Genomic DNA, 23,410 nt, shown 5'->3' with positions numbered 1-23,410 from the left:
AAGCTGAGAGGCCAGCTTGTCCAAAGAATCCTCAAAGGGCTTAGAAACTGACACCAGGAATGGGGTAGGAGACACTGGGGTGCAGTATCAAGGTCCCGGCCTTTGGAGCCACCCAGCTACCATTCACCATCCCAGTGTGTTGCTGTTGTTTCCTGCAGTATTGCAGGCTGAGCCCAGGGCCTGACCTGTGCTACGCAAGTTCTCACTTTCCTTAAGTAAAGGTCACCAGGAGACCATCTCTAACATAAATGCTAGAGATCAAACATAAAAAACAAGTCATTGTCAATGTTGTCTGAGAAGTAGGGGAAAAAAAGTTTCCATAAAGCCTAAACAGCAAGACGTTCTTTTTTTTTAAGCCAGGAAAACCAAGGTGGAGAGGCATGGAAGAGCGGAGTTCTGCTTCCTGCATTGCTAGGCTGATTTACAACTGGACTAACTCTCCAGCCAATCAATTCTCTATTTGGAGGTAGCGGAGATAGGGCCAAGACTCAGTGAGGGCCCCTTTCCGCCATTGCGGAGACCCCCGTTCAGGCACAAAGCTGTGGTCTAACTCTGACAAGTCATCAGAGGCGTGAGTCTAAGGCTACCTAGTCAGCGGCAACCAAAGAGACCTCAGATGTTCTGGCCGGCACGTTCCCCACACTCCCCAAGAGCACTGGAATCATCAGGGATGGCTAGTGATCTGTGAGGGACGGCTGTAGCCACCCGGGCTGGGGAGGCATCATTTGGAGTTTAATTTCTCCCCAATGTACAGGGGCTGGGTCAACATGATTTTTATACTGAAAACCCATGAGGCTAAGCAAATCTGACGACCTCAAATCTTTAAGTCAGTGGTTCTTAACTTTCCTAAGGCTGTCACTCCTTAATACAGTTCCTCAGGTTGTAGTGACTGACCCCGTGCCCCGCCCAAGCGCCCAAATCTTAAAACTTTTTTTCATTGTGACTTCACAACTATAATTTTACTGCTGTTATGAATCATAATGTAAACATTTCTGTTTTCTGATGGTCTTAAGAGACCCCTGTGGGAAAGGGGCATGTGACCCCCAAAGGCGTTGCAACCCACAGGTTGAGAACCACTGCTTTAAAGTAAGCTTCCACAGAATCACAGTGGTCAGGGCACGTAAAATGTCCGGTGAGCATGGTGGCCTGCCTGCAATCCCAGCTGGGGAAGTGGGGGATAAAGATCCCCAGAGCAAGCTGGTTAGCAAGGCCAGTCACACTGGGCCAGACTGAAAGACCCCGCCTCAGAGCGGCGAGAAAGTGACCATGATTCTCAGCACCAGCCTTGGTAAGCCCCCGCCCCAGGCAAACAACACGCACACAGACATGCACCTCCTCCCCCTGCCACACAAAAATGGGAAAAGGAAAAGATATGGATCAAAGTGATGTCCCAATTTAACTACTTGCTAAAGCGAAACTCAGGACATGGCGGAGGCGACGGAAGCCAGGGTCTCTGGAGCTGGTCCTTCACAGGGGCTTGTATTCTAAGTGTCAGAGAGGAGAGATAGGAAGATGGAACCAACAATCAAAAGAAAAACGTCCCCAGGAAATCAATGTGAGACTTAGTGTGAGAAGGAGCAGACATGGGATCAGGCTAGCAGCCGTAAATACGTCAAAGAAGCTACATAGAAAAGGAGCTGTGGCCGGGCGTGGTGGCGCACGCCTTTAATCCCAGCACTCAGGAGGCAGAGGCGGGTGGATCGCTGTGAGTTCGAGGCCAGCCTGGTCTACAAAGTGAGTCCAGGACAGCCAAGGCTAACACAGAAAGACCCTGTCTCGAAAAAGAAAAGAAAAGAAAAGAAAAGAAAAGGAGCTGTGGTGGTGACAATGTGGCGTGTTGCGTTTTCTTCCAAAGACAGGGTCTCACTATATATCTAAAACCCACATTGGCTCTGAACTTGACATGTGCCTAGGCTTGCCCTGAACTCACGCTCCTCTTGTCTCAGACTCCAAGCGCTGGGATTACAGGCATGGCTGCCCCATGGTGGGTTTCAGAACCTGAAAAGGAGGGTCCAGGCGTGGTGGCACATGCCCTTGATTCCAGCACTCGAGAGGCAAAGACAGTCAGATCTCTGTCAATTCAGGCCAGCCTGATCTACATAGCAAGTCCAGGTCAGCCAGGGCTACACAGTGAGACCCTGTCTTTAAAAAAGAAAGAAAAAGAAAGAAAGCAACATAAAAGGACTAGGTGGCCAAGCATGGTGCACACACCTTTAATCCCAGCATCAGGAGGAGGAGACAGGTGGTCCTCTGTGAGTTCCAGGCCAGTTAGGGTTACAGAGACCCTGCCTTTAAAATCATTTATTTATTTTTAAATGGATAGAATATCATTTTGTGGGATTTTCAAATCTGTGATGGAATAATGTACACTGGTTTTAGAGATGTGGTTTGTGTCATTTCACTTAAGATTTAATAAGAAAAGGCTCGTTGAAAGCACAGCCCTGCCGGGCAGTGGTGGCACACCACACCTTTAATCCCAGCACTTGGGAGGCAGAGACAGGAGGATTTCTGTGAGTTCAAGGCCAGTCTGGTCTACAAAGTGAGTCCAGGACAGCTAAGGCTACACAGAGAAAGCCTGTCTCGAAAAACTGGAAAAAAAGAAAGAAAGAAAGAAAGAAAGAAAGAAAGAAAGAAAGAAAGAAAGCACAGCCCTGTGATGCCAGGGTTCAGAAAACTGAGCAGGAGAACTGAGTCTGAGGCCACATAGTGAGACTGTCCCAAAAAGGGAGAGAAAGAGAAGAGGAAAAAGAAAAAGAACACTTGCCCAGCACACAGAAGGACTTGGATTCAACCCTGAGAACTGAAAAGAATAACAAACTGAAAATGGGCTGTTGGAATAGTTCGGTGGTAGAACGTTTGTCTGGCGTGCACAAGGTCCTGGGTTTGACGTCTAACAGTGCAAAAACAAAACAAACACCTAAAGACCATTTTCATTACATTTTATTATTTTTAAATATTTTTTATATTTTTATAAAATTTCCATTACATTTTGTTAGTGTGTGTGTGTGTGTGTGTGTGTGTGTGTGTGTGTGTGTGTGTAGCATGTGCGTACCACAGTGCACGTGTGCAGGTCAGAGGGCACTTGCAGGAGTCGCTTCTCTCCTTTCATCATGAGGGTCCCAGGGATCAAACTCAGGTCACAGGCTTGGTGGCTGCGCCTTTACCTGCTGAGCCATCGTTCTGGCCCTAAAGACAATTTTTTTAAAAAGAGAGATGGAAAAAACAAAGGAAAGTGATGTGGTGAAACTGATATTAGAAAAAAAGTAGACCACTAGATAAGGAGTATTAACAGTGATAAAGAGAGTCACTTCATAGTGATTAAAAAAACATTAACAGACATAAGAATCTTATATGCATAAACACACACACATGCAGTGACAGAATTTAAAAATACACCAAACAAAAACTGACATACTAACTAACGGGAGAGCAGACAAATCAGATTGGAAAGCTAAGCTGAGGCAGTGTCCTGACGAGGAAGACCCAGGGCATGCACACGTCAGCCAGTGTCATGGCTGTGCTAACTGAGTTGAGAAGACCCACCCACTGTTGGTGGCACCACTCCCTGGCCAGAGTCCTAGACTGTACAGTTGGAGAAAGGGGACTGAGCAGGTGTATGCATTGCCTGTCTTCTTCCGGATTCTAGATCTGGTGTGACCGGTTGCTTCCGCCCTCCTCAGCATGGTGGACTGCAGCCTGGAACGGTGAGCCACATAAACCTTCCCCCTTGCACTATCTTAATGAGGTGCCAAAGGCAGACCATCCTCCCCCTTTCCTCGCTGGAGCCTGGGATGTCTCCGAGGAAGAGCCTTTATACGGCAGCGTCAGGGGTTGGCCTTTACTTACCGTGTCATTAGATTCAATACTGGGAGGCCGAGAAAGAGCTAGTAAATACTGCTCTTGTAAAGGACCCCGGTTCAGGTCCCTGCACCTACACAGTGACTCAACCATCTCCAACTCCAGTCCCAAGGGAATCTGTCACCCTTTTCTGGCCTCCCTGGGCACCAGGTACATACATGGTGCACATATATACATGCAAGCAAAACATTCCTACACACAAAACATAAAAATAAATAAGCTTGGGAGGCAAATGCAGGTGGATCTCTGAGTCTGAGGCCAACCTGGTCTACATATTGAATTCTAGGTCAGCCAGAGCTACAGAGAAACCCACCCTCCTCTCAAAACAACAAAAACCCAAAAATGTCCCAGTGCTGATATCGCAAGGGCTCCTGGGACATTTGTGCGCCATCTTTGATAATGCACACGCCAGGTAAGGACTCAGCCACTGTGCCGCATTCCCAGGTCTAGCAGCCCAGTCTGGCCTCTAAACTGCAATATAGTCACAGATGAACTCCTGATTCTTCTGCCTCTATTCCCTCCAGTGCTGGGACTACAGATGTGTGCCGCCACAATCAGACTGTGCGGTGGTAGGGATTAACTCCAAGGTCTGTAGGCTCTCTACCGACTGAGCTATATCTCTAGCCCAAAGTAATGATTTTACATTCAGAGTTTAGGAATATATATTTAGCCCAGTGATGATACTACACGTGAGACTAAAAGATCAGAGGTGAATGTAAAGAAATTTTACTTTCTCCCTTAAATAGTGTTTTAGAACATTCACAAGGAAAACTGTGGTCTTTGGAAATGACATGAGATTGCTGACAGAAGGCAGCCAGGGCGCAAGCATGTCTGGGCGTGCCATCCACTGTCCCTGGCAGTCTATTTTTTACTGGCATTTATGAAGACAGCAGATGTGGCCCCAGAACTCCAACACTAGTACAGTGGCTTTCACCACCACCCGTTTCCCAGACCTGGGGTGTCAACAGCGGGACTTGTTGAATCACTGATTCCAGAAACAACTCATAGAAAGGACACTCTGCAACCCAGATCATAATACTGCCCTTGGAGGGCCATCGGCAGTGGAAGCTCTCTCCGTGGGAGAGCTAGAGAGTTGCCGTCCCTCAAATCAGAAGAGAACAATCTACAGCGCCCCAGCATGGTGGGGGAGGGGGTAGCAGGGGGGGGGGGGAGCCAGGAGAGAGAGGACTAAGAAGGGAGCCCTTACTGTTCATCACTCATCCAGACCAGCTGCCCTGGCTCCGTCCTACTTTTCTTCGGGGCTTATTCCTTTGGTTTTACTGACACACCCCCGTCTTATTCAAGACCCCTGAGACAGGAGCCATGCCACCTTAGATTTAGGGCACCTCCAGCTGTGTGCCTGTGATCGATATCAGTTCAAAGCAGGGTTTTTCTTGCACGTCCCCATGTGATAATGGCAGAGCCGCAGCACACAGTGATAGCAGTGTAATGAAAGGTCAGCGGGCCAACCAAGACCCAGAAGCTGACCCAGGCAGGAGGCAACTGTCTACTGGGGAGGTCAGCGGAGGTTTATTCAGCCCATCTGCTCTTTTCCTTCTGGATATTTTATTTTTCAGATTTGGTCTTCACTGTGAAAAATACTCTGCTGTCTGAAGATCTTGATGCTCCATCCCTCTGCTGTAGGTTTCTAATTATACAAGCCCTCTCTAGAAATCCAATTCCTGTCTTTACTGATCCTTAGAATTAATTAATCAAAGTCAATTTCTCTGTAAAGATGTCACACTTCTTGATGTGCAAATATTCACAGGAAAACCACAGCTATGCGCCTTAGCTTCCGCAATAGCTGGGCTTGTGAGTAAAAGCACTGTGTGTGGTCCCGGAGTCACACTAGGAAAGCCACATTTTCAGATAAGAAGTAAAGATAGCTGAGCGTGTAGCTTGGTTTTCAGAGACGGTTTTTCTGTGTAGCTCTGGCTGTCCCAGAACTCACTCTGTAGATGAGGCTGGCCTTGAACTCAGAGATCAGTCTGCCTCTGCATCGGTGTGCATCACTCTGAGCAGCTCTTTGTAGCACCTTTCCACCCCACCCCACCTCCTTTACAAAGAGGGGGCCTGGAAATGAAGCAGGTCCCTGTGCGGGCAGGGCGAGCACTTCTTCCTCTGCGCCTCAGCCCTGGCCTGGATTGAGTTACTGAACACCTACTATGCGTCAGAGGCAGCAGGGAGAGTGCATGGTTTAATTTAAACACCTTTCACCTTCAAGTGGCTCTCTGCATTTTCTCTTTCCTTTTTTTCCCCTTTCCTTCTGAAAACTGGAAAAGGAATGTTACAGGGGGCAAGATATGGACGGAGAAGATTTGGGGAGACAGAGAGCAGAGATGACAGGCTTCTGTTAGTTCAGAGTCTGAGAGACAAATGAACAAAACAATACCTGAATACCCACTGTGTGCTCCTGGGCATCCAGGAGGCACCAACATCTCTCATGTACATACCTCAGTCAATATACCCCAGGGTCCTTATTCATCTGGAGGACAACCCAAGGTTGGAAGTTCAAATCCCACCGCAGCTACCTACTAGCAATGTGACTGGGCGAGTCACTTAGCCACTCTGGGCTGTTGGTTTTCCCCACTACTAAAATGCAAGTTTAACACTTACATCATAAACTGTTGGGATGATGCAACCACATAAAGTTTTTTTTAAAAAATTGAATCGTGAGAACAGCTCTGTAAAGCAAATGTGATCTCCACTTTACAGATCTAAAGAAGAGAAAACAGGTGCAAAGGAGCCAAGGGAGTCACCCAAGGCCTCTCTGGAGCAATCAGAGAAGTCCGAGATGAAGTGCAGCTCCTGCAGACGCTCGACTTCCTGTCTCCCCTGCCCATGGCACAGATGCATCTATCCCGCTTCTGCCCTCTCAGGCTCTGAGACACAGAGAGCATCCCTCAAAGGGCTCCCTCTCATTAGCTGGCATTAGGTGAATGGGCCAGCAACACAAAGGACATCAGAGCACTTCCATGTATGCCGGCCAATGGGGTGCAGCACAGGGCATAGCGCTGGACGACACTGACAAGGTACCTGCAGGTTTAATCGGCTCTGCCTTTCCTGCTCTTTGCTCTGAGGCTTCTGGTACATGAGTCCATCTTTACCACCAGAGTTAGTTCCATCGGGTGGGTACAGTCTGTGTGTGGTCCAGGGTCTCATGACTGGCTTAGGTCATATGCTTGCTCTCTGCCCCTAGCCTATACACCAGGGCCAGGTAAAAGGCAGTGGCTTTCAGGGAGGCGGTATGAAACTGTCTGTTTATTTTGGAGGTGAGCTGATCTAGAATGTGGCTCAGCCGGGTAGAGTGCTCCCCAACCTGCACCTAGCCCTGGGGTGCTGTATACACTAGGCATGCTGGCACTTGCCTGAATCCTGCACTCAGGAGCTCTAGGCAGGATGACCACAAGTTCTAGGTGATTCTTTGTTACATACGGAGGTTGAGAGAAGCCCGGGATTTGTGAAATCTTGTCTCAAAAGAAAGAAAAATTAGGCCAGGCATGGTGGCGCATGCTCTAATCCCAGCACTCAGGAGGCAGAGGCAGATGGATCTCTGTGAGTTCGAGGCCAGCCTGGTCTACAAGTGAGTCCAGGACAGCCAGGGCTACACAGAAAAACCCTGTCTTGAAAAACAAAACAAAACCAAAAAAAAAAAAAATATTTTTTCAAGTGTTTGGAAAAATCCTTTCTTCTTGCAAATATCTCCAGTTCCCACCATCAGCAACTGCAAGTGCACCCTTGCTCGCTGTCTGCCACCGAGGTGAACAATGTTGCTGTGATGTTCTGACCTCACCACAGGCCCAGAAACACAGAACCAAGGGACGTGGATGAACCCCAAGGAATCATAAGCTAAACAACTCTTTTGTGCCTAAAAGAAAAAAAAAGCTGAAAGGCAAGGATGGGAGATGAGTGAGAGAACACAGGGTAAGGCTCTCCCGTGAGTCTGTAACTACTACAGGATTTCATACGACTAACTGCACCATGGAAGCTTACCGCACTGGCCAGCACTGTCCTGCACTGAGGTTAGGCAGGACCTACGTCCTGAGAGAATAAAGGGCCCAGAGGGAATCTGTTTCTGTAGCAGTCTGGCCTCTAGGCTCCACACCCATCCATTTGATGGCTTCTTCACTCTTGCCACTAAGTCTCTTTATATAAAAAACAAAAACAAAAACAAAAAAACAAATTTTTGCCACCAGCTCCCTCTTCTTCCAGAAGGGGGTGCTAGAGAGCCACAAGGCTCCTTCCTGTTCCAGGCAGTCAGACCCAGGAAGTTCTAGTTCTAACCTCTCAGTGTAGCCTTGGCTGTTCTGGAACTTGCTCTGTAGCCAGGCTGGCCTGGAATGCAGAGATTGGCCTGCCTCTGCCTCCAGAGTGCTGGGATTAAAGGTGTGCGCCACCACTGCCTGGTGTTCCACTTTCTTGTGCCCTCTTAACACAGAACATTGGTGCCCGTTTCCTGAATCCCACCACGTCAGTCGATCTGTTCTGCTCTCCAACTGTTGTCCTATTGACTTCTTATAATAAGTTATCTGTTAAAAGTTTATATAGTTTCTATATTTCTAAATAGCACTTATATTGCTTTTTTTTTTTTTAAGCATTTTAGGGCTGGAGAGATAACTGAGCCATTAAAAGCTGGGCTCACAACCAAAAATATAAAGAAACATTTAAAAACGTCTCATCTTATTTTTAATTATGTGTGCGAGGGGCTGTGCACACACGAATGCGGTGACTGAGGAAGGCGGAAGAGGAAGCGGGAGTTAAAGAGTGGTGTGAGCCACCTGGCAAGGGTGCTGTGTCTCCTGCAAGAATATGGTTTTAAATCCTGAGCCGTCTCGTCAGCCCCTCCTGCTTTAAGATAGAGTCTGGCTACGTAAACTAGGCATCTATAAAGCCTAAGACTCCCTCCACTTCTTCCTCCCGAGTGCTAGGGCTGTGTGTGCACTTGCACACACTCTGCTTGCTATAGCAGTTACTAGAAACTGATTGTGAAACTAGTTGTGCCTGGCCTGGAGCCATGTGTGTAAGGCATATCTGGTAATCTGGGAAGTTACAATCCACCCCTCTGGGCCCATTTTCCTCAGCACTTTGTATAATTTATACTGTGCACCTAAGAACCAGGCTCTGGGTTAAGCACGCGGACACAATCGTGTGCCCTGACAAGCCCTGCCCCCAAGGTCTTTTTGTTGTGTGAACTAAGTAAGATGTAGACCAGGTTGGGTTCGCACACTGCAAGGCATGTTGTCACCAGCCTCCTTTCCAAGCTGTGACAGCAGATCAACGAGTTCTGAAGAAGGAAAAAATGCTCCCAATAACTGGGCATCTTCGGAAACTGAAGCCCAAGCATCAGGCACAACATCAGGAATGAATTGTGTGCTGTGCCCACATGTCCTCTTGAGAGCTCAGAGGCAGTGACCTTGCCACAGCATTCACTCAGAGAGGAATAGGACGAGCTGTTCTAGAGAGGGAATACCACAGGGGGATCTCCAAGGCGACAGGGACCCACGACACTGAGCACCAAGTGCTGAGAAGATGACCAAAGCAGAGAGCGCTGCATGTCTGGACCTGGCTCCAGAGCAGCCATAGTGAGGGGGTGAAGCAAGCCTTTCTAAAGCGGCTAGTCCAACATCCATCACTGTAAAGATAGGTGAAGGGCTGGGTTGTAGCTCATTGGTACAGAGCTTACCTGGTGCTGTAGTGTGAATGTGAAATGTCCCCAAGTTATGTGTTTTGACACCTGGTTCCCACACAGTGGCCCTATCTGGGGGGCTGTGGAAGCTTTAGGAGGTGGAGGAAGTCGGTCACTGGGGGTGGGCCTCAGCGTTTTATCACCTGGCTCCATCTTCCGTTGACTGTTTCCTGACTGCTGATGCGGTGTGCCAGTTGCCACTCACCGGGCACTATGCCTTCCCAGGATAGACTATATTCCCTAGAGCTGTGAACTAAAACAAAATCTCCCTCCCTTAAGTCCCTTCTAAAAAAAAAAGTTTTTGTGGGTGTGTGCACATGTTTTTGTGGGTGTGTATGTGTGGGTGTGGTGGGTGTGTGCACATGTTTTTATGGGTGTGGTGGGTGTGTATGTTCAAGTGGGTATGTGCACATGTTTTTGCGGGTGTGTATGTGTGGGTGTGGTGGGTGTATATGTTCAAGTGTGAGTACACGTTTCTGTGGGTGTGTAGGTGTGGTGGGTATATGCATTCATGTTGGTGTGTGCACATGTTTTTGTGGGTGTGTATGTGTGGGTGTGGTGGGTGTATACATTCAAGTAGGTGTGTGGAAGTCTTCCCTATTGTTCTCCACCTTGGCTTATTTTGAGACAGGGTCTCTCGCTGAACCTGAAACTCATTGGTTTAGCTATATTGACTGGTTATTTAGCTTTGGGGGTCTACACACACACACACACACACACACACACACACACACACACATACACACACACACACATCATCCCTCTGCTAGAGCTACAGACACGGGACGCAATGCCTGGCTTTTAGGTGGGTGCTGGGATCCAAGGCAGGTTCTCCTATATGTGTGTGGCAGGCCCCACAGCGACTGAGCCATCTCTCCAACCCCTTACGTTGTTTCTTGTTATGTAGTTCTGACATAGCAGTGCGGAAAATAACTAAGACATGGAGTTAGCAGGGATGGACTCCTGGGTCGATCCCCCAGCACCACATCAAGTGGGCATCAGGGCACATACCTGTAGTCCCAGCTCCTGGGAGGGAGAGGCAGAGGAGCAGGGACCCGAGATTGTCTTCAACTACATAATACTTTAAGACCAGCCCACCCCAAAAAGGAGGAGGAGAAATCATAACCTACTTTGTGTCTGCAGCAGGGCTGTATATTCCAGAAAAGCAAAGGACATGATTAGGCAAAAAAGAGTCAATATTCTATCTAATTCTGAACCCAAAGGCCCTCAGCTGTGAGCCAGACAAATGGGCTATGAAACCCCATTTCTACATTTTGACATACTCTTTCCTTGGTCTTCTGCCTCTGTATCAGGTGTATGGGAGGCCAGGAGCCGATGTTTTCCTACTAGGACAGTGTTTGTGTAATCCTGCTATGAGGCCAAATCCTTGGAAGCCGCATTTCTACCACGCTGATACCTTACAAAGGCAGACTATACTCTTCACTGTCAGTATTTTACCCATTTGGGCGCGATTATGGCCATCAAACACCACAGAAAAGGAAGTGAGCCGTGGGAAGTTGTTATTAGAAGGCCTTTTCCTTGTCCTTGCTCTAGGGCCTTGTTATAAGTAATTTACTGTCACTGAAGAACGTGAGTTCATAAGGCAATGAAAAGCCTGGAGAGTTTTATTCATAAATAAATGCCAACACTTAAAGCATAACGACAGCTTTGAACTCCAGGATGACTGAAATGAACAATACACGCTGCCCGGGATGATTTATTGTCGAGGTGTTTGGGGCCCAAATGCTGAGATAATTCAATCTCACCTGAAGAGTCATTACATGGCCGAGCCTGAGAGAAATGCCACGGGTAAGAGGCGACATCTCTCTGGTTTGCCATTTCAAACAAATTATTTCTGTATTTAGGATATCACCCAGGCAATTCCTTTCATGATCTGTAGCACTCTCAGGCAATTAAAAAAAAACAACTGATAAGGGGAAAGTAGTCAGAGACAAATGCCAAGTCCAAAGCTAACCACAGCAGCAGCCCTGGAGAACACTGATGGCTTGACATGCGGCAAAAATACCCCTTCCTAGGCAAGGACGCTTAAACTGAGCAGCAAGCCTGCACAAGAGCAAGATGACCCCTCAGCAGGAGCAGGGGCTACAGAGAGGCCCCTGCAAACTATGCTCTTGACAAATGTGTGCAAGAGGAATCCCCCAAGCAGTGGAGAGACTGTGCTCAGCAGTGTCACTGGCCCACGGCAGCCTTTCCTACCTTCCCCTTACCAGTTCACACAGTCACACCACTTACGGTGTGGAATCTATTTTGGGTTTTTTGTTTGTTTGTTTGTTCTTTTGTATAGGAGCTCATGGAGCCTGGGATAGTTTCAAACTCTTTTTTTTTTTTTTTTTTTGAGACAGGGTTTCTCTGTGTAGGCTTGGCTGTCCTGGACCCGCTTTGTAGACCAGGCTGGCCTCGAACTCACATCGATCCACCTGCCTCTGCCTCCCAAGTGCTGGGATTATAGGCGTGCGCCACCACGCCCGGCTTTCAAACTCTTTTGGTAGTCAGAATTGACCTCTAATCCTGGTCCTCCTGCCTCCACCTCTGGAATGCTGGGGTTACAGGCATGAGGCAGCACTTCAGCCAAGGACACCCACAAGCAGGCAATGACAGAGTGGTCCTGGCCGGACAGAGCAGGGTTTCCAAGGTTACATACCATCTAGGCCATTGTGATGACTGTAGTTCCGTTTTCCCAGAATGCTCAGAGATGTGTGATTCGGAGCCGCGAGCATCCTCTTGGTGGTTGGGGTGTGCAGGCTTGGTGGAGATCGAATTACATTAGGTTTCTTTGCAGGATGGATCTCTGCCAGGAGAGGGGAAAGGGTTTATCAGTTCAGAACATGGTATTGGAAATCTGTGTGGACTCTTAACACCAGCTAATAGGCACACATCTTCTTTCTTAATGAGCTGAGAGTCGGTTCCTTATGAGCCAGCCATGGCCTTGCATAAATGAGGTAGCTTTCAAGTGTTGTTACCATGGCTCTGCTCATCAAAGAACCTGGCTCCCCGCTGCTGGCTGAAGCGCTGAGCCTCAGGTTGTGAAGGCAAACACACAGAAGCCACTCCAGAAGGTCACTTGCAACCTGAGATTTGCTAAGGGAATAAAGCACCTGGCTCCTGAGCACATTAGAAATCTAAAGATCATCTGCAGAGGCAGCCGCAGAAAAGCCCACCTCTGTCTTCTGTCCACAAGGAGCGCGCAGCACATCTGGTGGGAGAGCGCTGGGAAAAAACCAGCCTCCTCCTCTGGCTGTGCAGTCAGTAGGTCTGGGGCCCGTGCTGAATACTCTTAGGCAGAACATTTCCGTAACGGATGAAATTTGAAACCGGAGGCAAACCGTGGATGGCACACTTTGACCAAGACCATGTCACAAAACTGTACTGTGTATACGGTACATGAGTCTTTACTGTGCGTCACATAACAGCCCGGCACCACTTGCTCTTAGGCAGAGATTGCAATATCCTGGTAAGCAGGATAAAGCCCTTGGCGGTAGTTAGTATGAGCACCTTCGCTCCAAAGCCTCTTCCATTCGCCGACCCTCAGAGTTGTCACCTAGCATGACAACTATGCTCAAACCAGGCTGTCTTCTCACCTGCCTGATGTGAAGACCAAGCTAGCCAGGTTTCCTGAAATTGAGAAAAAGCCACCCACACTGTTTCAGTCACTCTACAACCTGGTCTAATCAAAATCTTTCCCTTATTAAAATTTAGGTATGGCTTGCCAGCATCGTCCAACGTGGTAGCCTCACTTTCCGTTATAACCACCATACCTGAGTGAGACAACGAATGGGCCTTAACCCTTTCAGTCCTTAGATGTACTGAGCCTTTGTCTCTCTGGTTCTCTCAACCTTGTGAGGTGTGGAAATTACACTTCCGTGTTTTTCACCCATTCAAAACCTATAAAACTTTCAAGGCTAAGATCAACTGCCGCCCTTGCCAAGAAGGCAGGCCTAGCACTCACTGGAGATAACCTCGCCCAGGGCTGTGGTACAGCACTTGCCTGTCATGCAAGCGGCCTGGGTTCAATTCCTCAAAGCCCTCAACTATACATAAGGTCCTTCTTCCACGTGCCCCCAGGGCACATTAAGACCTGCAATTTACCACATCTAACATTTTGTTTGATTGCTTTAACTGTGTGCTTTCCCCACTTGACAAGAAAGTTTTGAAGGCAAGGTTTTTTGTATTTGGTCTTCCGAAACTATATTCCACAGTGTCTGGAATAGAACACTCACGGAGATGGGGCTCAGCTCATGTTAAGGACAGAACAGCTGGGACTTATCTGGTAGGGATGGGCGACAGTGGCCTACTCTGCAGTGCTAAGCTCCTTCCTTGCCAGGTGGGAAGGGGCTTCCAGGAGTTCCTGGAATAGACTACGGCCAGCAGTCTTCAAGGCAGTATCCTTACTGAGGGCATACCGATAACCATGTGAGATGTGGCAGGATGTGAAAGCAAGCCTTCTTTTCTTCTTTAGCTTTTTTTTTGAGACAGGATCTCATGTAACTGAGGCTGACCTTGAAGCTCCGATCCTCCCAAGTGCTGGGAGTAGCCATGTATTCTATGGTTATTTTGTTTTATTTATGCAGGGTCCTGTGTAGGCCAAGCGGGCCTGGAATTCACTATATAGCTGAGACTTCAAGCCCTTTTGCCTTTGAGAACTAAAACAAGAACTAAGGTATCAAGGGAACATCAAAGACGGAGCTGCGCGCCGCTGAGTCAGATAGCAAGTCAAGTTCAAGGCTACACTTTGATTTTTCAAAGATTAGATGCCCAAAGTCTGAATACTTCAAACACATAAGTCTTCCTGGCAGCAAAATAAGGTTCAGTGCAACTCAAGAGTATTTCACCTTTACTGAGAAAACGAAAAAGAAATATTGGAATCACAAAACACACGATCTTTTTACTTCAAACAGGGAACTCATTATTTTCCACTCAATTTATCTTAAAAACTTTGGGAGAACGTTATTGCTTAGTAATTCTTAACACTATTCTTAGGAATTGTATATCATCGTGTAAATGGAACCATTTGTCTGTGGATTTCTGAGTCACGTGGCAGATATTAGAAAATAATAGAAACCCTTTCAAAGCAGCTGCGCATCAGAGCTACAGCGTTCATGTTTCAGAGGCACTTGGCACTCAAACCCAGGACCCTGTATTCCAGGCAGGTGTTCTACCCCAGAGCTATACACTTCACTGTTACAGGGGTGGGGGTTGTTTGTTCGTTTTTTTTTGTTTTTTGTTTTTGTTTTTTTTTTTTTGAAGGGAGTTTACTTTTGGGTTTTGTTTTGAAGCAAGACCTAGTGTAGCCCAAATGGGTCTTCAACTCAACTATGTAGCCATGGCTGACCTTGACGTCTTAATCCTCCTGCCTCTACTTAGAGAATGCCAAGATGCGGGCGTCTGCCACTGCTCTTGGCTGCTTTTGGTTTTTAAGACAGGTCTTGCTGTGTGGCCTCGGTGGCCTTGAGCTCATGACTCTTCCTGTCCCCTCTGAGTGCTGACAGTATGGGCATGAGTCACTATGACGTAATAATTTTTTTTTTTTTTTTTTTTTTTGGTTTTTCGAGACAGGGTCTCTCTGTGTAGCCTTGGCCATCCTGGACTCACTTTGTAGACCAAGCTGGTCTCGAACTCACAGCGATCCGCCTGCCTCTGCCTCCCGAGTGCTGGGATTAAAGGCGTGCACCACTACACCCGGCTGACACTTTTTTTTTCTTAATGTAAGCTGAAAATCAATTTAATTCAGTTTTTTAGAACAACCCTCTAGTCAAAGGGAAAGGTAAATTAGAGATAGTATAAGGATCTGAATAAAACTTAAAGTGTTAAAGATGTTCATCCTGCATTATTGAATAATTTAAAAATGGCCCACCCCGTTAGTTTGCTTGTCTTTGTTCTTGTTTTCACACAGGGTCATGCTAGGTGGCTAAGCTGCTCTTGGATTTTCAGCATTCCTCCTGCCCCAGCCTCCCAGGTGCTGGGATTATAGGCAGGAGCCACCATATGTGACTTTCTTTTTTCTCAGCCTGTGCCTATTACTGATTAATACACATTTTAATTCAACAAACTTTTAAAAGAAGTAAACATATATACTTAACTCTGTGCATTGCTAATAAAAGGTTTCTAAGCCAGAATAAAACTATAAAGGTCCCCAACTTCGCCCATTTGAAGGACTTGAACGCAGCGCAAGGATGCAGTTTTTGTAATGGAGAGATGCCTACAACCCGTAAAAGGTGTCTTGAGTTCTTCCTGTGTTCCAAGATACCTACCTAAATACCCAATGATACATGACAATGGCTTCCTAGTGCTTTTGCTTTTCAGTGGGCTTCCAGAAAGTTCGGCATGTCTGTCTGCATCTGGGGAGAGAAAGAAACATGGAGACAAGCAGTGAGGTGGCTTCCTCTACCATGAACACGCATCACAGAAATAAAAGGTGCAGGTGGGGAAAAAATGCAGACCATCCACCACATTCCCGTTCCTTCCTCTGGGTTGGGGAAAATTGCTTTGCTTTTCAGATCCCTGAACTGAATGAGCATCCCTCACACCGATGCTCGCATTAAAGCTGTGTGAGTGAGTGGGGGGGTCTCACGCACACCATGTGTGCCCCCTATGTGTGCCTGCCTAAAAAGTGATGGAAAAAGCTTTCCTTGATAACTGTGACATATCCATACTATGATAGAAAACATAGTACACTCAAGGTGGGACCAATCCTAACGTAAGATTAATATGGATTGGAAAAAAAAACAGTTGTCAGGGCAACACATTCAGCTTGTCCCCCCCATCCCCCGGTGCGCCCCACTGAGGAGCTTTGACCTATCTTAACAAAACTCAGTTCCATCAGATGGCAAAGTCGTTTGGTCCCGTCATGGTCCTCTGTTCTTCGTCTGATACAATGATACTTGGGCTGAGGTTTTAAAGGTCCCTATGTGCTCCAACAGTCACACTGTGAGGGCCGACACTGACCACTGCGTTTTCATCCCCTCATCCCCAACCATAAACTATCTCAGAAAAGGAAATAAAGCATGCAACATAAACTGTCATCAGGATGCAGTGAGCGGGACACCGCCATACCAAAGAGCTAAGGTCAAGTAGTTTGAAGGGACAAAAGCAAAACAACAACAACAACAGCAGCAAAAACCCAAGTAAATGGAAAAAATTTAAAGTCAGACATTGCCATAAATCTTATCCAGTTGCTTTAGCTGGTGTAGATCTATTATTATATTTATGCTTTGCCCCGTCTCTAAATGTGTGGCAAATGTCTCCTCGGAGTTCTCTGATCCTAGGAGAGATCTTTTCCCTTTGCAAGGTGAGGACCCCCCCCCCCCGCCCTCCTAGGCACACATACGGAAGTTGCCTCTGACATCCATAGGCGCGTTCTTTACATTTAGTGTTTAAATGTTGGAACCTCAAATAACTTAAAAGGACTGAGTTTGTCATGAGCGATAGCCAGCCCTTGTTCATCAAGGAAGTGTTTTTAAAACTATTAAGCAGATGGTAGGGATAGCATTTTAAAAAGCGCTAAAATAGACAAAGCACGTGCTGCAGGGAGCTTGAAGCCACCAGGAATTCAAATCAGTGGGCCAGGTGCTGTTTAACTATTACGCAGCCACTGACAACTTTGAATGACCCCACCCTTCCCCCTCTCCGCTCAGCCGATCACCTCTGGAAGAGTTTCTAAGTTGTGAAGACAGAGGCAGAATTCAGCACAGCTTTAACAAGCATATTTAGAACTACAATCTAAATAAAGATCAGAAGTGTCCCAAACGCGGCAAGGATGAATCACTGGTCAAACCACCAAGCATCAACACCAAACGCCCTTCTTCCTATGGCCACTTTGCCTGAGGTTCTAGCCACGTTTGGGAAAGAGATAAGAGAGGAAATGCCTTTGTTTTTGTTTTCTTCTTTGTAAATTCAAGCAGCTTGGGTGAACCGCCTTGGTAAATTCCTCAGCATTTTGGACAAAGGCACTGTTTGTAGTCCTAGCAGCAATATAAACTTTGCCCTTTAGTTTGCGGGAGCACCAGGAAAACTGTCAAAATGGTACAAGAGACGGACACCAGGATATTACCATCAGTTTGACAAGAGCCAGCAGGTCCGTCACAGACGGGCACCAGCACAGGACCAACCGTGTTTACTTTGAACTACAGCCAGTTGCCTCTAGTTTCTCAGGCTAGTTGCACCAATTATGTGGTCTTCCGGTGGGGGGGGGGGGGGATTTGCACATTCCCCCTCTGGAGATCCAGCCGGAAGCTGAACTTCACCAATGAGTCTATTTTCAAGGAAGCTGTCGGTGTTGAGAGTTTATCAGTCAGCATGCGATATATAAAGAAATTAGGATGATAAGTGCTAAGGTGGGCCAGCCTGCCTTTAATGTAAGAAAAATGGAAGCCGTTCAGTAGGGAAAACACATTCTGTTCACAGGAATGCTTACAAAGCAGATCGTCTATCCACACTGCTGCAATCCTGGCCTACGGGCCAGGCCACACCAAGCTTTGTGTCAGTCCTGATCCCCAAGTTACTCACCTTCTCTAGCTCAACGGGGGGGGGGGGGGGGGGGCGTTACACATGTGCGAGTAATAGAAGGACTGCCCACAGAAGCCAGAGGGACTCAAAGGCACCCAGAGAGGACACAGCATGCCACTCAAGCCACTGACTAGGCGATAGCTCATTTCGTTAGCTTCCTATAGCAGGGCGTATATTCCTTGGAGGTAAACATAGGATGGCGACACTTTCATACCAATCTCCAACCTTTTCTCTAATGTTTTGGAAATACTAGGGGTGGAGGGAGACTATAAAATAGAAAAGCTGCAAAATATACACGAGTAATTAAAATGCACAAAGTCAGTGGCTGGGAAGGAGGCTCAGTGAGTGAAGCTTGGGGCACAAGTCGGACAACCTGAAATTTGGATTCTGTAATCCGACTGTGCCCCTAGGGGAGACAAAGGCAGGAGAATCTCCAGAAGCTCATGAAATGCTGTCTTCTGACCTACACAGATATGCTCTGCCATGTCGCAGGCCTGCATCTCACTCTCCACACAAGTAACCACACACACAAAGCAAAAATCTCATTAAAAAATTTTTTTTGACATGGGCACACAAAATCATCAATAGAACAGAAGAAACACAGGACTCAGGTGCTGAAAAACAGTTCTTGAGAGAAACATGTAGCCTGGTGTGGTGGTGGCGCATGCCTTTAATCCCAGCTGTTGGGAGGCGGAGGCCAGGTGGATTGCTGTGAGTTCGAGGTTAGCCTGGTCTACATAGAGACCCTGTCTCAATTAAAAAAAAAAGTTTAGAAAATATAACAGAAGCCTGTCATGGTAGTGCACGCCTATAATCCCAGCACTCCAAGAGGCAGAGGCAGGCAGATCTCTGTGAGTTCAATGCCAGCCTCATCTACAAGGCTGTTCCAGGACAGCCAGGCCTTCGCATAGAGAAATTCTAAGAGGAGGGTGGAGAGAAGAATGAAAGAAATAAGAAAGGAAGGAAGGAAGGAAGGAAAGAAAGAAGGAAGGAGAAAAGGAGAACTCTAACAACCACAAAACCAAACCTCTCCATGTGACAAGTATCTCAAGTAATGTGCTCTTGGATACTTGCAAAGATGAATTCACATCTTCAAACAGCAACACCTTTTCAAGACACGCACGGTAACTTCATAATGGGATTGCCGCTGGCCTGTGAATTTACGACTCCATCATCTCACAAGCTAACGAGGTGGCAGGCAAATCCTCCAGAGCGGCCCTGCTGCTCAGGAGTTTAGCTGGCTCTGAAATGCTGCCTATGCCCTTTAAGTCGGCTTCAGTGTGAGCATTCTGTATGCTAACTATATGTGCTCAGTTTCAAGTGTTTTGTTACATACATATCGCATAGGTATCCTACATACTTGTGTTTTGTTTTGAGATAGGATCTGGTATTAATTAAACTCATTATGTAGCCCAGGCTGGCCTTAAAGGAGTAATAATACTTCTGCCTCTGCTTCCTGAGTGTTGGGATTACAGGCACTGGCTGGGAGGTTTACTTATTTATTTATTTAATAGGAAATACATTCCCCTAAAAGATGAACAATGGGGGAAAAAAATCTCACTCCATTTCTCCTAGCCTCCCACTTCCGTTCCCACAGCTATTATTACTTCTTGCAAACCCCCCATCTATAATATCGCAAACCTTAGCACGTGTTCCTTAATGAACTTAAGAAAGGCTAATGAGTGCTTCCACGGCCAATCAGAACTGCTCTCTTAAAATAGGGATTACCTAGGGCTGAAGAGATGGCTCAAAGGCACTAGCTGCTCTTCCAGAGGACCTGAGTTCAATTCCTAGCAACCACGTGGTGGCTCACAACCATCTGTAATGTCATCTGATGCCCTCTTCTTGCCTGCAGATGTACATGCAGGCAGAGCACTGTATACATAATAAATAAATCTTTTTAAAAAACAAAAAACAACAGGGAGTCAAGTTCTTAGGTGTGGGGCCATGCTCCCCTGGGCCTGAAAGCTTGTGGCTTCTCTCCTGTTCCAATGCCCTGTAATTCTACAACACTGGCTGGGCAGCGGGAACATGCATGCAGGCATATGCAGGCACGCACGCATGCATGCACGCAGACAGGCAACCACTAGGGCACACAAAGGGCTTTTCATTTCCGATGGATCAGAGACTCAGTTGCCTATGGACATTAGGTTACTCACAGTTAATCATAGTACAGAGCTAAGATAAAAGCATCTACTGAAGAGGTTATAACAAAGTAGAGACACAAGCCAAAAGGCGATGTAAAACTCAATTAGATGCTAGCAGAAGAGTTCAGAAAGAACATAGTGAGCAACACTGAAATATTAAGTTGTAAGGTAAAAGTGTTCTAAAAGTCTGCTTCTCTATGTACTTTGATGAAGATAAATACAAAGTAGAAGAAAATAATGTCTCTTGGCATTTCATCACAACAAACGACTGTTCCTTCATTATTATTTTCCACTCACTAGAACATATAGAATATAGACAATTTAACCCTAAATCTATTTTTAGTAGCATGGGCTTCCAACTAACAAAAGATTAGAATGAAGCGACACAAAAACACTTCACTCAAGAATAATCAGAACAAAGATGATGTGCAAATAAACTGAAAACCGACAAGGAGCTGAAGGCGGCGGCAGCCCTCGAGGCAGCCTGGCCATTTGGCCATGGCTTCTCTTTCATTCACCAGAAACAAAGATGATAATGGTCCCCAGCCAATCATTCCTTTTCTGCCTCAAATGCTTTCTTGTTCCCCTTTAAGAAATTATACAGATGGGCTGGAGAAATGGCTCAGAGGTTATGAGTACCAGCTCCTCTTCCAAAGGTCCTGAGTTCAATTCCTAGCAACCACATGGTGCCTCACAACCATCTATGATGAGATCTGGTGTCCTCTTCTGGCATGCAGGTGTACATGCAGGCAGAGCATTGTATACATAATAAATAAATAAATAAATCCTTAAAACAAAGAAATTACACAGAAATATATGTGTAATCAGCTAAACAGTGGGGTGGATGTATTTATTTTCTAGTTGCTTAAAATGGGTGAAAAAACGGCAAGTCCCTGAACTCAGAAATACCAGGACAGACCCAAAGATAAGCCTAAAATTTCAAATATAGCTATATAACACAGCTGACGCCCTCCACAGGGGCATTGAATGGGTGACGTTTTCACTCTTCTTAAAGGCTTTTTGCCTTTAAACTTAAAAACTTTTCAACTTTCAACTTTCTGATGAAAAATTATCTTTAGAAATAAATTCTTGCTGGGTGGTGGTGGCGCATGCCTTTAATCCCAGCACTAGGGAGGCAGAAGCAGGCAGATCTTTGTGAGTTCAAGGCCAGCCTGGTCTACAAGGTGAGTCTAGACAGGCAAGGCTACACAGAAAAACCCTGTCTCAAAAAAACAAAACAAACACAAACACAAACAAACAAACAAACAAATAAATTCTCTCTCAGTCATCATTTCTGTTTTTGGTGTTTTGAGACAAGCTCTTATGTCACCTAGGCTGATCTCCAATCCTCTGGGTGGCTGAGGGCGGCTTTCAACTTCTGATTCTCCTACCCTGCCTCCCCAGGATTACAGGCACTCATTTGCCACCACACCCTACCTCATGGTCAATTTTTTAAAATTTCACTCAAAAAACACCTGACCTGGGCAATGGTGTTGCACACCTTTAATCCCAGGGCTTGGGAGGCAGAAGCAAGTGGATCTCATGAGTTCGAGGCCAGCCTGGTCTACAGAGTGAGCTCCAGAACAGCCAGGGCTGCATACAGAAACCCTGTCTCAAGAAACAAAAACAAAACAAAACAAAAAAATATCTTTAAGCTTTTCTATTTGTAAAGCAATAGCCACTTTTTTTTAAACCTTTTAGGGAGAAATTGTGTCGCTCTACCTGGCAAGTATGACTCCACATCTAACACAAACCACGTGTGTACATTATCAGGTATGTGTCAATAAGAGAGGAGTTCACAGGTCAGTGGCGCAGGTAACCTTTGTTCCAACAGCAGCAACAAGAAGAAACACAAGCAAGACTGAATGTGTTGGAAACAAGAGCGGTGAGCCACAGAGACGCCACGTGATAATGTATGATACAGAATGCCACCAAGTCAGACAGCGACTGTTCAACCAAGCAGTGTCCTGTGTAAAAACTAAATGCTGACGAGCAGGAAGCTTCCTTGAAGAGGATTCCTAAACTTGGCTAAAATTTATTATACTAACAACAATGAGATTAGTTATGAAGACCGTGTTCTCTACAATCTGTACAGTGGCTGTAAATGGCTCCTGGGAAGATGAGAGAGTTGTACCAAGACAGACAATCCCTAACTAGTATAAATTAGTAAATTTTATTAAAACCCAATGAACCCTGAAGACTGGGTTGTGCTGTCTTGCTAGGGAGTTTTAGCAAATAGGCAGAAGCACTTTGGTTAAGGTCCCTCTGGGCAACTGTGTCACAAAAGCCTAATGGGTAAGGTCACCCCAGCCCCAATCACCACCTTTCTCATTAGTTCTACTCTGAAATTTTAAAGGGATTTCAATGTTGTTTCTCAGGGTGGCAATGATATAAATGGCAGCAGACAAGAACAATGTTTAAAAAAAAAAAAAACAAAGGCTGTACACAAGAACTTATGTTTATTGCAAACAAACAAACAAAAAGAGAGAGCGAGGGAAAGAGAGGATGGTGAGGCGGAACGTGTAAGGTTAAGAATTGAAAAGCGTCTTACATTCTGCCCTAATGGCAGCATAATTAATAGCAACAAACGGCCGTCTCGCTGCCTGCCGCAGCCGCAGGGTGTTTTTGCAGACCTGACGAGCAATTTTTGTGAAATACGTAGTTTGAAGGAAGAAAGCTTGGCGAGTCTTCACTGCAGACTTTGGGCTCCCAGTGTTCCGGACCGGCATGCCTTGCGTGGCCTGCCGGGACATGTGGCTTCTCACTCGAGGGTCCTGCAATTTTGGAAAACAATGGAATTTACAGAGGAGAACTTGCCAAAGTGCATGGCCACTTGGAAGCATCTGTAACTCGGGAACCTGCCCCTCGAGAGAAAAGCATTGTGCACGACTGTTAAGAATGTGGGGCAGGGCCAGGATTCAATCCCAGATCGTATGCACCAATACCATCAGTAAGACTCTGCTGGCAGTTAACTTATTGCAAGGAGTCTTGAGGTACCATCAGGCCTCACAGAAACTTGCTTCCCTCTGGTAGACACAGGCCCTTGACATCCCCGATCTGCACACATTTACCAAGGTCATCCTTCAACTACTGTTCACTCAAGACCCGGCCCTTGTCCCTCCACAGTAGCCAAGGATGGAAAAATGTTTAATTCTTGTTTGTTATTTTATGTAATAAGATGTTTTCAACAGTGTCT

General features: G+C 46.4%; 1 protein-coding gene across 6 annotated transcripts in view; it reads right to left on the bottom strand.

The window, feature by feature from the left end:
• Positions 1-23,410, bottom strand: part of MTA3 (metastasis associated 1 family member 3) — a 120,461-nt gene that overhangs the window by 5,375 nt on the left and 91,676 nt on the right. For 4 of the 6 annotated variants that reach the window (XM_084793285.1, XM_084793286.1, XM_084793288.1 and 1 more), the window contains exons 14-16: positions 22,766-22,988; positions 15,814-15,900; positions 12,207-12,353 (exon numbers count right to left, since the gene is read on the bottom strand). In XM_084793285.1, the coding sequence (XP_084649411.1) occupies positions 12,207-12,353; positions 15,814-15,900; positions 22,766-22,988 (457 nt within the window). Of the gene's footprint in view, positions 1-2,930; positions 3,187-12,206; positions 12,354-15,813; positions 15,901-22,765; positions 22,989-23,410 lie in introns of those variants that run through there. The other 2 variants (XM_084793287.1, XM_084793289.1) reach the window with 2 other exon arrangements.

The sequence above is a fragment of the Acomys minous genome, assembly GCF_964271855.1.
Source record: "Acomys minous genome assembly, chromosome: 8".
Classification (NCBI taxonomy): Eukaryota; Metazoa; Chordata; class Mammalia; order Rodentia; family Muridae; genus Acomys; species Acomys minous.
Note: the sequence above shows the minus strand (reverse complement) of the source record. Positions and strands in the feature narration are given on the sequence as shown.